General features: G+C 40.1%; 1 protein-coding gene across 1 annotated transcript in view; it reads right to left on the reverse strand.

Annotated features, from left to right (window-relative positions):
* LOC126156710 (protein phosphatase PHLPP-like protein) overlaps positions 1-16281 on the reverse strand; it is a 384170-nt gene that overhangs the window by 359458 nt on the left and 8431 nt on the right. The window contains exon 2 of the mRNA XM_049916328.1: positions 5992-6206. Coding sequence (XP_049772285.1) covers positions 5992-6206 — 215 coding nt within the window. The remainder of the gene's footprint in view (positions 1-5991; positions 6207-16281) is intronic.

The raw sequence follows: 16281 nt of genomic DNA on the forward strand, positions 1-16281 counted from the left end.
AGCTGGATCACTGGGTAGAGTCGACCGCACTCATGGAGTGCGAGCATGCCCCTGGAGTGCAAATGTTGGCCAGGCCTGCTGTATTGTAACAACTTACAGGCCCAAGAGGCAAGTTGCTAAAATTTGGTGAAAACAGCCTTGGAACTTTGTCTGATATTTGCGTCTACAGAATTCCTGTGCAAAGTGGGGTTTGTGTTCCGTAATCATAGGCCCTAAATTCATCGACAAAGTGGTACTATTGAGCTGTAGTCATCAACGCTTGTTGGACTGATTTGGTGAGCACTTTAGTGCGTAGACTTTACATTCTTTAGGTATGAATTACCCTCGATTTTATTTAAAGTCTTTTCCAGTTCCAAATTTTCTAACTTAACTAGCTGTTTATGCCACAGTTATTCGGTGTGGGGTGCCTGGTTCCTGTGTGTCGGTTTTGAGACCTTTCAGTAAATATGAATGTAATTTGTGCTGGTTAAGTGTTATTTATTTTATACTGTGGATTAATTTAAATATAATTTTACTGCCTGCTGTTTTAATTTGAGCTTTGTTGGTGTTGTTGTTTGGATTTTGTTTATACATCCTTTTATAAGAGCAACCACCGTTATCACAGATTAATACCAAGCTTTGTACAATGATACATCATCTCTCCCTGAGATTTTCATTCCACATAATTCCATGTTTCGCAATTTGTTTCTAATCTCAGGCTCTTTAATCATACAAGCGCTACCTATTTGTCAAGGTTTTTATAGTTACTCTTTGCTTGTTGTGATTTGTTGTGCTTAAAGGTGTTAACTGATGGGTTAACTAAATATTTATTGATGCTTGATGTGTTATTTTGGAACATTTATTGAATGAATTTTTTCAGCTTTTTTCAGTAGTACCAGAATTTATGGGGTTCTTTATTGAATTTGTTTTGAGACAGGACCACCTGAGTGAGATGAAACTATATGCGATGTCACAATTTGATATCTCAGCTTAATACTGAGCAAACTTGAAATTCTGAATGCTTATTGTTGATTTTCTTGGATTGTTATAAAAATAAATTTTTGAAATCTCATATGGAAAAAAAATCATAATAATATGCACTACTTGCTACATAAAATCCGTTTATCTTTCCTAAAGTGCTATCTTTTTTGTGGCCTGACATTGGTTGTGTCCGTTGGCCAGAAAGAATGGGTCTTTTTACATAAGTTGATTTGCTTCATTTAATGACTTCTTAATTAACTGTCAGCCAGGTTGCAATTACTATAAATGAGCTCAGAATTTCGCAAGGAACCAGAATCTGTGATTGAAATTTAGAAATTAATTTTATTTGGCTACCTGTGTTTGTGATGAGGATTGGACAGTCATTGTGGCCTTGCCATGTGCCTTGTATGCCTTCAAAAAGTTTCTGTGTACATGTGCCATAAATAATTTTTAACGGTGTAAGGATATGTGCATAATATTTTACTGTGAATTAAGTAAATATGTTGCTTACATAAAAGCAAATACTAGCAAAGGAAATGTTAAAACTCGTAAGAGGTGGAGATATACTTAGTAAATGCCACGTGGTATAGGAAGATATCTACTGGCTGGATAACATCAAGATAACGGATTTTGAAATAAGACATTGGATTTTAAGACATACCCAGGAGCACATGTAGACTAAGATAATAATTTAGTAATGATGAAATGTAGGCTGTATGTTAAGAGAGTTGCCAGAAGGAATCAACGAACAAGGAAGTATAATATTGTTGTTTATATATTGTTATGTATGTGGATGTAGATACTGCGGTATTGAATACTACATTAGGTAGTTCAGCTGAAAATGAGTACACACTGCTAACAGCGGTAACATGTAATATGTTACAACAAACAAGAGCGAGCAGTAATAGTGGAAGAGAAAAAAGGAAGCGCCCAGATTAGAGGAAACAGATTGCAGGCCTACCTTACGCCCTTTTTACTGTTCAAACTGTATATCGAGTACCAATGAAGAATATAAATGGTAGTTTCAGTTGTGGTATATAAATTTAAATTGAAAAAATGTCTTTGATGGGTAGCCTCTGTGAGAGAGTGGATGAATTAGGAGACCTGTTGTGTGGAATGGAAATGTTACTGAGCAGAGAAATGGCTCTGAGCACTATGTGGTCATCAGTCCCCTAGAACTTAGAGCTACTTAAACCTAACTAACCTAAGGACATCACACACATCCATGCCCGAGGCAGGATTCGAACCTGCGACCGTAGCAGTCGCGCGGTTCCGGACTGCGCGCCTAGAACCGCGAGGCCACCGCGGCCGGCTACTGAGCAGAGAATATGGATTGAGAATAGACCAAAGAAAGTTGGAAATACTGAATAGTAGCGGATAAATTTAACATCAAAATCGAGCAATGCAGAATAGACAAAGTGGAGGAATATCATACCCTCCTAACAAAATAATGAATGCTGTACCGATCATGGTAGACTGAAGGAGTAGAATAGCACAGGCAGAGAGAGCATTTTTCTCCAGAGAGAGCAACCGCCGACAGAAGGAGTGTACTAGTATCAAACAAGAACATTATTTACAGGAGGCAGCAACTTGACTGGATTAATTACATCAGAGGTTCCCAAACTGGAGGGGTAATTGCACCCTGAGGGGTAAAATGAAATTTTCTGAGAGGTAAAAACTAAACGATTCGGTTCTGTTTCAGTCAGAAAACTAAATTATTTCTGGAAGATCATTACTATTATCACAATTTTGTAAGACTCAAATAATGATTATATATGTTATCAATAATTACTTTTTCTCAATTAGCAGCGTTAATGTGGAGGTTACAGGTACCTCATGCAGTCCACCCACTACACACATATGTTGTGCTTTGCACTGTACATTGCTGATGATAAAAGTGAGACATATACTTAACAAATGCTAAATATCTGAAGAAAATGTCTTCTCCAAGTTGTAGATAGTAACTGCATTAGTCCAGAAATTGCTTCATTACTGGCTTCCAGACAAATAAAAGAATTAATTGAGTGCACCACACATCAGTAACTACACAAGGGATACTACAGAGCTGTGCACAGTATTATTATTATTGAAGTGGTGAGACACATAGCATTAACAGTCTGAAGTCGTCCAATTTCCTCCAGTTCAGATGTAAGGAGTACAGCAATCAAGTGATTTACAAACAGTAAGTATAGTTCACACATTTGAATCTGTTTCATTTAAAATCAGGTTGCAGTGTGCAGATCAAGCAAGTGCTGCAATGGCGAGGAGTAATGCTGAGGAAGTATGATTTGTAACAAGTGTCTGCCCTCTCTGTGGATAGTAAGCTTTCTCATCTGAGAAGGAGCTGTGGATAGCACTTGCAATGCTCCATAAACTCCTTCATCATTTATTCTAAAACACACACACACACACACAAACTAAATATCATTCATCTTTCATCATTTTAAAAATAAATGTGTTAAATTTTGGTGATAAAATGGAGCGTGTGTGTAGGGGGGGGGGGGGCAGGGGTACTAGCCAATGTCTGATTGCACTCAGGCATAATGGTCTAAAAAGGGTTGGGAACCACTGATTTAGATCGACAAATCATTCCCAAACCGAATAAGGCTGCATTAGTCATATTCTAGCAGGGTATTTCAAATTTTGGATTGTGGTCAGACCACACCTATGAAAATTTAATTTAAAATAAGATGTGTACTTTAAAATTATTCTTCTCAAATCTGACTTCGAAAGACATTGTTGATGCATCACTGCCTGTAAGGAAGGTTATAAACGCACATTATTTCCGATTAGTCAGAAATATTGTGTGAAATATATATTTTCAGCAGTAATGGATATATTTGGCTCTAACATTTGTAGAAAACTTTTATTTCTTTTTAAGTATTTACTTCTGTACATGTAAGACTTTTGTATCTATAATACTATATAAAGACATGTTGTTTCATGCTGTTACGAAAAATTTCATAAAGTCCTTGACTGATTTACCTCAAATTTTTACACAATACTCTACTGAACATTTAGAATGACATTGACTATAAACCCTTAAATGTATGTAGTACATAAATATGTATGTAATATAAAAAGTGGACTACCCTAGTCAGCTTTGAGACAAAGCTACACAGTATATTTCTTTACTATACGTATATGTTTATTACAGTATTATGGAAAGATTTGAAATAAATCGGTCAAGAGCTTTTCGAGATTTTTGATAATAACATTTCCCATATTTACTTCATATCTTTAGACATTACTATAATAAACATTTGGTTAGATGAATATAATTAATAGATATATACACAACACCATTAGGGAAATGTTGTTAGGAGAAATCTTAAGAAGCTATTGACTGATTTACTGCAAATTTACACATGTTACTCCAATAAACGTCCTGATGGATACTGAACACACCTCCTTCTGCCCCTGTCCTTGTCCACCTATTCCTTCCTCTGTCTGTCCATCTCATCCTCCTACCTCTACTATCTATCCCCTCCACCACACTCCTCCCTGTCTCTTTACCTCCTGCTCCCCCTATCTTTGTTCATTTCCTCCACATCCTCAAATGAAGAGACCTACTCAGCTGAACTAGTATAAAGGATGATTGTGAGGGTGGAGGAGGAGGGAACTCGAATCTAAAACTATAAAAGTGCTTTTCTTGCTTCATTTAATTTTTGTTCATGTTGATGCATGTCGATCTTTGGTGAAAGCAACAGTGATTAACTTTACTGCTAGACAAATATTGACACAACCGGAATAAATTAGAAGAGCAGTGTGAACATTCATTATCACTTTTCATTCCCTAAAAAACCCTGTGTTGTTCCTCATTGGTTCACGTTTTGTGTCACACGAAAAGTATTATGTTATGTCATGACCTAATACAGTTGCCTTAGGTGCCTGGGTAGGGCAGGCATTCCTCTGGATGACCTTGAATGTAACTCGCACAACTGTCTAAGATGTGGGAGACTCCCAGGGGTGACGATGATGAATTCACAGCGGTTCCTGGGGAGGGGAAAGGGGAAGGAGGGGGGGGGGGCGCCAAGGAGCCCAGTGGATAACCTGGCACCGGAGTAATAAGATCGTTATCTCATCCAGAAGCGGCTTTGCTATCCTACTGTCCCCTTAAATCACATCCCTTTAATTCCTATTATTTTGAGATGCTTGTCCCTTTATGCCTAGAACATACGCTGCTGTCCTACAACCGAATTGCTTCAATTTTCACATATTACTCTAAAAACATTCAGATTGGAATAGGCTATAAGTATTTTAATCATTTGATGTACAGTTTTTCTGCTGAAACCAATAGCGAGAGAGAAAATACTGTGGTGTGCTCTACTGTAAAAATGTGTTTTTTTGTTTTCGTTCTCGTTGTCTTTTTTAGCCATGATAGGAAGGCATTTAAACAAGTAGGCAAATTGTTCCGCCCATATATATCTTATCTTATTATACGTACTTTTAAACCAGAATCGTATACACAATAATGTGCTGTTTTGTTTTCCTCCTTGCAGTCGGATTTCAGAGAAAACAGGAAAGTTATGTATGGGTGATCAGCTTATGATTAGAGTATTCCTACGGGTCCTGAATTTGTAACAACAATAACAAAGATTAAGGTCACAGAGAGGGGTAGTCGCGGTTGACGGGGTGAAGGGATAAAATGGACAGACGAAGGTGGAGGGGGAGGAGGTGATGGAGAGAGAGAGTGGGGAGAAAGAGATTAGGACGTATATTCAATTCCCATACATATTTAACACCTGCGAAGCATTGTCGGGTTCGCAAGTACCATATAATCACATGGAATGCTCTTTTTGATAGACGCTATCGAGAAAATAGTGCCAACAGACTACTTAAATCCAGAGTCAGTAATGAATTTTTCATAGATTCCTAACTGAGTTACAGGAACAAAGGAAGTAGATGCCGACTATGCATGGATTAAGTTAAAACTTTAAAAGGAAATGCTGACTCTAGTTCAGACGCTGGTATTGTTGGAGATACCTTTCTTGGAGGGCACACCATCTAGCGACTGTAGAGCCAACTCACCTGTTCCAGCCATTCCCGCCAGAGGTCTCTGTCGGCGTGCGTGTCGAAACCGAGGAAGATGTGCCTGACAGTGGCGGTGCTGGTGGCGGCGCTCTCGGGCGCTGCCGCGAGCTGCGGCACTTCCACGCGGAGGACCAGCCGGCCAGCCTTGAGGGGTCGTTCACTCACGGAGCCTCCAGATAGCACCACCTGCTCCGGAGTGCCGTCGTCCGTCGCTGCAATAGGGAGAAAATAAACGTAAACGTGCGTCAGCTTACATGTTTCGAGGAACGATCAAAATATAACTTCAGTACTGGTCGCAACAGATGTTCGAGAGATGTTTCCCTGAAGCTATATATATAATTTTTTCATTAGTTTTCTCCCATATACACTGAAAAGAGAAGTTATGCTGCGGCGTGGTTTACTTTCTAACACGGTAATTTGTAATGTAATGGTACTTTTTCCAAGTGATGTTCTTGTTATTTTCCTGTTAATTTACCAGGAATCCGTCACGCTGCAGAGTCCTACAAGATAATTTGCTTGTCATTTACTGCCGGATGCACACAAAGTGTCACATATTGGAGGTCCAACTGATCAACCCATCTGCTTATGACTTAACAGGTAATGTTTACGAAAAGTCTGAGCTTGTTATTTTAGCACAGACACTGCTTTTTCGTTAGTGATTTCACCGAAGACCTATTCTGAGGAAATCACCGTATAAATGACATACGTATCAAAATCTGAATTACTATTCTTTCCACCCCACAGCTTGTCTGAAAGAACAACCATAGATAATATTTCGAGGGAAAAGCAGTCTTGACACGTTTCGCCCTTCTGGGGCATCATCAGAAAATTTTAATGTTCTGCAAAATACGCATTCGTCACATCCGTGGAGCGCGTTGCGTGTATCTTAAACACACTGAAGTTCGTGTTGTCCTCTGTCAGCACTGCTTTTTCAACTGACTCCATAAGGGCGAAAAATGCCAATGAAAATATTGTCTCCATCGCAACCAAGACTTTCCCTCTTCGAATGTCTAATTTTCTTTAAAAATAAATAACTCCTTTGGCAGTTCACCTTTTATCTTACGCAGTATCATGTTATGTAACAATGATGCTTGAATGAACGCCCAAAACTATTTTGAATGGTGCTAATGGAGGTAACACAATGTGGGTTCTCATCTTGCACTGCCAAGATAATTTTTTTGGTATTCTTTACATGGATAGGATACAAGGTGATCCTCCATTCACTCCGTTTGCTGCTAGCATGAAATGTAAAACACATTAATCAGGTGGAATTTAGTCTTTCTCCTTTAGACAAAAACAAATGAATCATCATACTTCTTGTAGTGTGCGAACTGCTTTAGTTTCTGCTCACTTTCATCTATGATATGTATTATAATGTACCGAATACTTCAGGGGAACAGCATACACAGTTTGCACTTTTTAAAAATACTTCTTATGTCTTACGTAGCGTTGCATCCTCAATTACTGCTGGATTACAGACATTCGGCCCACATGTCTTAACGTACACTTATTTGCTTGCACTAATGTGCATTCATGAATTATTGAGTCAGAAGCATATAGCTGGTATTGTATGGTGCCACATTTCAGTCTGATGGCGACAGGGACGTTCTGTGAGTCACTGAAAGCATTGGCGAGCCAACGCGATCCATGACCGATAACCGTTGCCTACCACTCACGGAATTTGGTCGAATCTGAGCCTTAGGCTCAAACATCACGCCAGTGAGTCAGCGTTTCTGGTGTGTTCAATAGTTCTGAGGTCAGACAGCATTTGGGCCAACAAAGTGCACTAATGTACGCTGAGTATTCCTCAAAATATCATAACACCTTTCGAGGGCGTTTTCGTGGTGAGTTGTCTCGGAATACAGATCGCTGTCGGGAGCTATAAAGGAGTCAAGGGCCCGTCTACAATGTGGTCATTAGTGAACTGGTGCGAAATGTAAAAGGATGCGGAAGGAAATTAGAAATAACCTTACAAAGTCAACTTCTCGGAATTCACTTTAAGCGATTTTGGGAAATCACGGGAACTTAAATTTGGATGAGGTCTTGAACCGCCGATCTCCCAGATACAAGTTCAGTGCCTTACCACAGCGACTTGCGCGGTTCGACTGCTGTAGTAGGCAAAAAATAAGTGTACAAGGTCATTATTTTATTTTATGTTATTTTACTTTATTTTTTTAAGCCATCAGTCTTCTGATTGGTTTGTTGGTTTGATGCGGCCAGCCACGAATTCTTTTCCTGTGCCAACTTCTTCAGCTCTAAGTAGCTCTTACACACGACATCCTCAGTTATTTCCTGAATGTATTCCAATCTTTGCCTTCATCCACAGTTTCAATCTCTACAGCTCGCTCTAGTATCGTGTAAGTTATTCTGTGATGTCTTAAAGTATGCACTACTTCTTCTTGTCGGTGTTCACCACATCTAAATCATTTCGACTCTCTTCTTTTCCGGTTTTTTCTCAGTACACGACTCATTTCCATACAATTACGTGCTGCAGACGTACATTCTCAGGCATAAGACGGACGAAGCAAGAAAGGTAAAAAAGTAGACCAGCACACGCAAAGAGAGCGTTCCTGACCAAAAGAAGTCTGCTGGTATCAAAGATACGCCTTAATTTTAGGAAGATATTTCTAAGGATGCAGGTCTGGAACACATCTTTGTACGGAAATGAATCATGGACTGTGCGAAAACTGAAAAAGAAGGGAATCGAAGCGTTTTAGATGCGGTGCTATAGAAGAACGACTGATAAGGTAATAAATGAAGAGTTATGGAGAATCGATGAGGAAAAAAAAAGTGTAAAATGCTGACAAGAAGAAGGGACAGGATGTCAGTGCATACTTTAAGATATCAGGAAATAGGTTACACTGTGCTAGAGGAGGCTGTGGCGGGTAAAACTGTAGGGGAAGAGAGAGATAATAAAAATAATATTGAAGACGTATAGCGCAAGTTCTACTCTGAGGCAAAAAGATTGTCACGGGAGAGGCAGTCATGGCGAGCAGCATAAAACTTGTCAGAAGACTGATGACTCAAGGAAAGAGAGAGAGAGAAAAGAGAGAGAGAGAGAGAGAGAGAGAGAGAGAGATTCTGTAGACTGAGAGATTATTTGTTGGATGCGACAACTGCCATAAAAATTATTTTCTTTACGCTTTCAAGGCCTTGTCAAGTGGTGGAATAAGTGTTTACAGGCATAGTGTTTCGAGAAGAAAAATAAATTTCAGGCTGGAGCTCGTGGCACTGATGACACTTTCTGCGAGCTTTGTATTGACTCACGGTCGTATTAATGATTGTCCCAGTTCACAGTCTGGCCGGGACATTTGACGCGTTTCGTGGAACGATCACCGAGCAATCTACAACTGCTGTTCACGTGGTATGACAGTCTAGACGTATTGGCCAATTCTTCGGAAGAACCATTCAGACCGCCGCAGGCAGACAATACGACTTTGCTACAAGCCGGCTGATGTGGCGGAGTGGTTCTAGGCGCTTCAGTCTGGAACCGCGCGACCGCTACGGTCGCAGGTTCTAATCCTGTTTGGGGCATGGATGTGTGTGACGTCCTTAGGTTAGTTAGGTTTAAGTAGTTCTAAGTTCCAGGGGACTGATGACCTCAGCTGTAAAGTCCCTTAGTGCTCAGAGCCATTTGAACCATTTTTTTTAACTTTGCTACAATCTAATTTACCACGCGAAATGTGGTCACCGAAGCCGTTCTGGCGTCTCTACAATGTTTACTGACTCAGTACGATTATCGGAATAATATTGTCTCTCAACTAGTCAAAATACATTTGCTATTGAGCCAGTATGCGGTTGTTCTCCATCAACATTAAGTTCCTTCGAACCTTTCCTACTTTTATTTATCTGAACCCCATAGAATTATGACGTGTCCACTTACAAATATTCAGTTTGTATGTGGGAACGTTCACAACGTGAAGTCCATCGTGCTGCAATTTAAAGGGCCAGAAAAATTAAAGGAAAACCAGAGGTCACCGACTCGGTGGCTGCTCGTTTTTAAACGTAGTGATAGTTGAATAGGCCGACAATTGGCGAGGAAGGTCAAAGGAACCATCCCCGTAATCTCTCTGAAGTGAGGAACGTCACGAGATTCTAAAATAGGTTTGGGGGCTGGTAGTTTGAACTCCGCTCGTCCAGGCTGCGCAGCCTCGGTTAGCCCCTAAGTATTTGGTGGACGGAGGTTACACGGTGTTTTGTGGTTCCATTGAGATGACTGAGTGAAAGAACTTGCATCTCCTGCCTATCATCGTAGACGCTAAATTATTGCGACATGCGCGTAGGAAAGAGCAGAGCCAGTTCTATGACAAATGTCAAGAAATTTGAAAGAATTACGTAACAAAGTAGAGTTACAAAGCTGTCGTGTTATATAAATGCTTCGGTATTGTTATTTGCGTGCTTTATTTGCCGCCTATTTCTCCGTTTTGCAATGGTTCTGCATTTTGTAATTTCCGCTTTCCTGGCTCGCGAGTTATTTGTAATCCCAGGTATTTATCTACGGTTTCAGTTCGCAACATTTTAGCAGCGTTTCTGCCACTTCTGTATGGTGCGCGTACACTTTTACAGGCAGACTAAGCTTCAATTAAAACAGTAGGTTGTTACGCATGCATTTCGAGCCTATAACGAATTCAGCAAGCGGCTCTGCGGGTAGCCTATCTCACTAGGCGAATCCACACACGAGTAAAATTAGAATTTCCGGATGGGAAGGGTATGACTGCCTGCTTAAATTAACGCCATTGTCAAATTCAATAAGCATCTGCGTAACCGAGTAACTTTAAGTATGGAATATTAATTTTTGTGTCACAGCAACCCATTTTATTACACATAGAGATCCAGTGTCGGAGCATGCGGATTTCTTGGACTGATTTCGTTGATATTTACTAGAATTACAGCCACAGTCGTAAGATATTCTGTACACATCAGTTCTCAAGGACTTAGTTTCTTCACGAAACCAAGGACTTCCGATTTTATACACGTTTGAAGAACATTAAGAATTATGCTGATTAAGCTTAGTAGATATTACGGCATTAGTGACGACGCTTGCAATAGATTCCACAGAAATATTGTGCGCGATAAGATCAGAACCACGTCTACTGTTACTTATGATCGACTGTAGTAAATACATAGAATAAATGTTGAATAGAATGCACTGCTTGATATTAAAACAACTTGAGATAATGGTTAATAAGTGAGGAAGTAGAAAGCAAAATAGTGACAGACTAAACATCAATTCATGGGAGATACAGCAGTAGAGGGAAAAATGTCTCACGAATCTAAACTCACAGAGCTTGGACAAAGTGAGGCAGACATCGGAAACAGATTAGCACAGAATTGTCAAACACTTTCTGCAGTTGCATGTTTACAGTATAACATTGTTTCCAAGAGAAACGTGGATCACAGAAAAAGTCGAGGAGAAGAAATTATAATCATCTGAAATGTATAATTACGGGAGGATGAAGAAAATTAAATGGAACCTAAGTACGTAATTATTAGGTTCCGGGAAGAAGACAAGAAAAAATCATAAATATTTCACAGAGTGCGGGACATGGTAGTGGAACATGTAATGTATCCATGAATAGTTTAAATTGTTGCTGGAATAAGTAGAATTTGTAGGGATAAACAAAAATTTGAGTATGTACGATATAAATATTTTTTTCAATGTTGCTGATTGTATTAGCTATGTGAAGATTAAAAGTTGCGAGAAAATACGAAGACATGGATGACTGCATCAACGCAAGGCGAAAGAATGCTAATTATAAAAAGAAAAAAAAAACTAGTCGCTGTGTCGTCTACCACTGATTCGTATGTGGTCTTATCACTGCCTATCAGTGGTGTTGCTCCCTCTGTAGAGTAGTTTTTCTGACCGACTGTAAACTATAGAAATGAAACTGCAGAGTGAAAATCTCATTCTGGAAACATCCCCCAGGCTGTGGCTAAGCCATGTCTCCGCAGTATCCTTTCTTCAGGAGTGCTAGTTCTGCAAGTTTCGCAGGAGAGCTTCTGTAAAGTCTGGAAGGTAGGAGACGAGGTTCTGGCAGAAGTAAAGCTGTGAGGACGGGGCGTGAGTCTTGCTTGGATAGCTCAGATGGTAGAACACTTGCCCGCGAAAGGCAAAGGTCCCGAGTTCGAGTCTCGGTCCGGCACACAGTTTTAATCTGCCAGGAAGTTTCATATCAGCGCACACTCCGCTGCAGAGTGAAAATCTCATTCTGGAAACTATAGAAATGTTTACTGGATCTCACTGTTGTATACGTCACCAGTCACTGACAGTTCTCACTGTCAGTTCTCTGATAAGATTAACATTTCATTTACACTGAAGCGCAAGATAATTCATTGGTCTATTGTGCAATTTGCCTAAACCATAGGTATATTCGTAGTGTCCTTTTAGCAGCCTGCAGAGCTTACACGTCGTCTACGAAGAATGAATTTTGTTTGTGCTACTTAACATTGCCTCGTCGACAATTCTCTTGGTAATTCAGCAGTCACTTAATAAATCTAATGTGAAACAAGCACTCGAAGAACCGAGTGTTTACTTTGATTAAATTTCATAGCATCAACTCTATACAGCTCTGTCGACCGCAGATCAGCCATGCAATAGTCTAAATTTATACTGTCACGTAAAACTTGAAACTAGAAGTTCGCATTCTGCAGACAGACTAAATTTGGAGACAAAAGGTTCTGTCAGTCAGCTATAGTTCCTACACTAATGTCCCTTGGCATACTTATCAGGCCAGAATTTTAACCGCCAGTCAGCGCACTGTGTCGTTCAGGACATCTCTCTTCCTCTGCTCCCCTGTTTCAATCTACAGGCTGTTCCACAAAGACTCATTCAATTTCACAAGTCTATATCTTCTGCATAAGTAAAGATAGAGATTTGGAATTAATTTTAACTTACTTGTAGAAAAAAAATGCTTTTTATTTGCGAAAGAACCATTCAACTTTACGTTGATATGTCTTATACACGCTTGCGCATACAACCTTGGGATAGTCCACGCCCAGAATGAATTCACAAAACTCTAAACGTTGTGGTTATAGCGTCATGAAGGGCATTCATCAGCTGAGGCACTGAGAACCACAAGGGCCAAAAGCACAGACAAAAAGTTATGAGAAAAATAGACGTTTGTGAAAATCAGATTTGAAGACAAACTATCATCCTCAAAGGCCTGAGTTGTTTTATAACCAGGCCTCGACATCCTACATTTCCCATGAAAAAATAATATATTCACTTTATGCCATGAAATATCAATTAATATTTAGGATTACATTTATTATTAATGGGTGGTTGGTTGGCTGATTTGGGGGCGGGGGCCAAACAGCGAGTCATCCGTCCCATTGGATTAGGGAAGGATGGGGAAGGAAGTTGGCCGTGACATTTCAAAGGAACCATCTCGGCATTTGCCAGAAGTGATTTAGGGAAATCACAGAAGAGCTAAATCAGGATGGCTGGACGCGATTTTCAACCTCCCAAATGCGAGTCCAGTGTGCTAACCACTGCGCCACCTCGGCGGTATTGTTAGTGTTAATTCTCAATATTTCAATATACAAGCTGGTGATAATAGCGTGTTTTGATTGTTGTAAATAATGGGAAACTGAAATCAGAAGATAAATAAGAGATGCTAAATGCAACATACATATAATTATGACCTATTCCATCACTTCATGATCCTCATCACCAACATTTTCACTAAAGACATTCTGTGGCTTGAGGTTCAGCTAAAGCTGCCGATTTACCTCTGATTTCGAAGTGCTGCGGGTAAGTACAGGGTGCAGATAGTAAATTATATTGACAACTCTAGATAACAATTGAACGGTGCAGAGCAACATTATGCTTTGGGCCCATATAGAAGTGAATATCGGAGAAATCGATGAGACAGATTTTTGTAAAAGGTCATATACACAATGTGGGCCAACAGCTTAGTGGAAGCTGGTTAAACACAACAACCGTAGATGTCAGGAGAATGCATACATGCTACAATCTCAAAATCGACGACGGTGTGTTTCAGGCGCTTATGGTTCTCAGCGTCTCATTTGTATTGTGTATGGTGTGAAACACGGGCATCTCAACAAAACAAGCCAGATTCACATACGAGGAATGGCTATCTCAACTGCAACAACGAGTGACTTCTGTGGATTGCGTGCAAAACACTGTTGAAGGCGCTCTAGATCTTAAACGGGCATACTGTTGCGAACTGTGGCTTCCCCCTTACGTAAACAAGCAGTGTCTTGGTTCTGCAGACGTCGTCGTCAAATTCTTTGAGCTGTAGGAGGTGCAGTGTCCTACTCTCGACAAAAATTACGCCGCACAATATTGTAAGTGACGTGCATACGTCGAAACGGAAAACACAAAACGCATTTTGTTGCTCTGTTATGGGTATCTCAACTAAACGTACACTTAGTAATGAACGATAAGCCGACCGAATGCACTAACTGCCCCAGCAGCCAAATGTATCAGCAACGTACAACTGCTGTCAACGTAAATTTTAGTTTTGAGGAGTAAGTTTAAATCTACGCTAAGTTTCTGGCCTTACTCATGTAGAAGCTTGTCTTGTGAAATCGGATATTCCATTTTGTAAACTCTGTACTTCTATCATGGAAAATTCAAAACACCCCTAAGAAAAGCGATCTTGTTAGGAAATTTGTTAGGAAACTGATCCCTACTCTCACTACTAAGTTAGCCGAGCGGTCTAGGGCGCTGCACTCACTGACTGTGCGGCTGGTCCCGGCCGAGGTTCGAGTCCTCCCTCGGGCATGGGGGTGTGTGTGTTTGTCCTTAGGATAATTTAGGTTAAGTAGTGTGTAAGCTTAGGGACTGATGACCTCGGCAGTTAACTTCCATAAGATTTCATAAACATTTGAACACATTTCACTACTAAGAGCAGCAACGAGCACCACCCTTGTGGCTACTAATATCTGGACCTGAGAGCATTCCTGCCCCAACTGCCCTACTGGTCTATCTTTGCAGGGTGTTTCAAGTAGATAGTTATTAGGCATATTTTACATCTGCGTAAGCATTGATGCCAACACACATATTTTGGAAGAGGTTTAGTACCTCAGTAATACCTATATTACTAAAACGCTGTTCGGTAACCCAGCACCCGGTATCGACTCCACGGTACCAGTTTGAGAGTAGAGGGAACAAAAATTCTATTTTCGATATTTCGCGTAATTATAGACCGACTTTAAAAAAAATTAAAATCCTGTCATAATTTACTCATTAAGAGGTACAATATTACTTAAAAAATTTAACACAATAAGACAGGTATTACAGTCAGAAACTGTGTGTTTGTCTTGATGCAGCGTAACTGACGACGCACAAATAGAGTAACTTCATTCATCCAGTGTTTGAGAACGAGAGCACTTAGCGACTTTCAACAACCTTTGCACATAATTTCAAAACGTTGGGAAACTTTTTCTCACACCCAGTCCAAAATGGAGGAAGGAAAAAAGTTTATCTTTTACAATATCTTCGCTGTTTACGCACTCAAGCTTCAGCATAGTGCATGACGTTCTAATTTTTAGTTCTTACTACTAACTGTATTCGCAACACAGTTTTCATACAACATCCACATATACTACTGAATGTTCTTGTAAAATTATATCAGTGTGCGACACATATTTCAGGAGATATGACGTCATAAACATTGAAATGAGTGAAAAACTAACTTCTGCCTAAAATGAAGCATAAATTACTCAGTTTAGATTCATACAGTGTTTGATAATGAGAGCACTTGGCTACTTCCCGTGAACTTCAGCCAATTTTATCTCGCTTTCATCCTTAAAGGCAAATTAGCACATTAACAGATCTGTAAGTTTATCAAACGTTTGAAGTTGTTTTATACATGCGAGTTCGATGCTTTAAAAATCGGGGGTTTACTTGTAGGGAATAAGCATTTGACCTTGCCCTACAAGCGGGCCTCTCCAGTGTTAGCGGCGCCCAGTGCCGATTTTCCGCTTCGGCGTTCGGCCACTGACTGCACAGCTGTGACTGCTTCCGGAGTACTCCAGCACAAGCCACGCATTCTCGTAAACGGTTTATTTTTTAATGTTCTACGAGTCTCCAGCACTGAAAGGTCCGAAAAAAGCAACAATATTCACTATGTTCACATCAAGTTACTACACTCCTGGAAATTGAAATAAGAACACCGTGAATTCATTGTCCCAGGAAGGGGAAACTTTATTGACACATTCCTGGGGTCAGATACATCACATGATCACACTGACAGAACCACAGGCACATAGACACAGGCAACAGAGCATGCACAATGTCGGCACTAGTACAGTGTACAT

The sequence above is a fragment of the Schistocerca cancellata genome, chromosome 2 (genome assembly GCF_023864275.1).
Source record: "Schistocerca cancellata isolate TAMUIC-IGC-003103 chromosome 2, iqSchCanc2.1, whole genome shotgun sequence".
Lineage (NCBI taxonomy): Eukaryota > Metazoa > Arthropoda > Insecta > Orthoptera > Acrididae > Schistocerca > Schistocerca cancellata.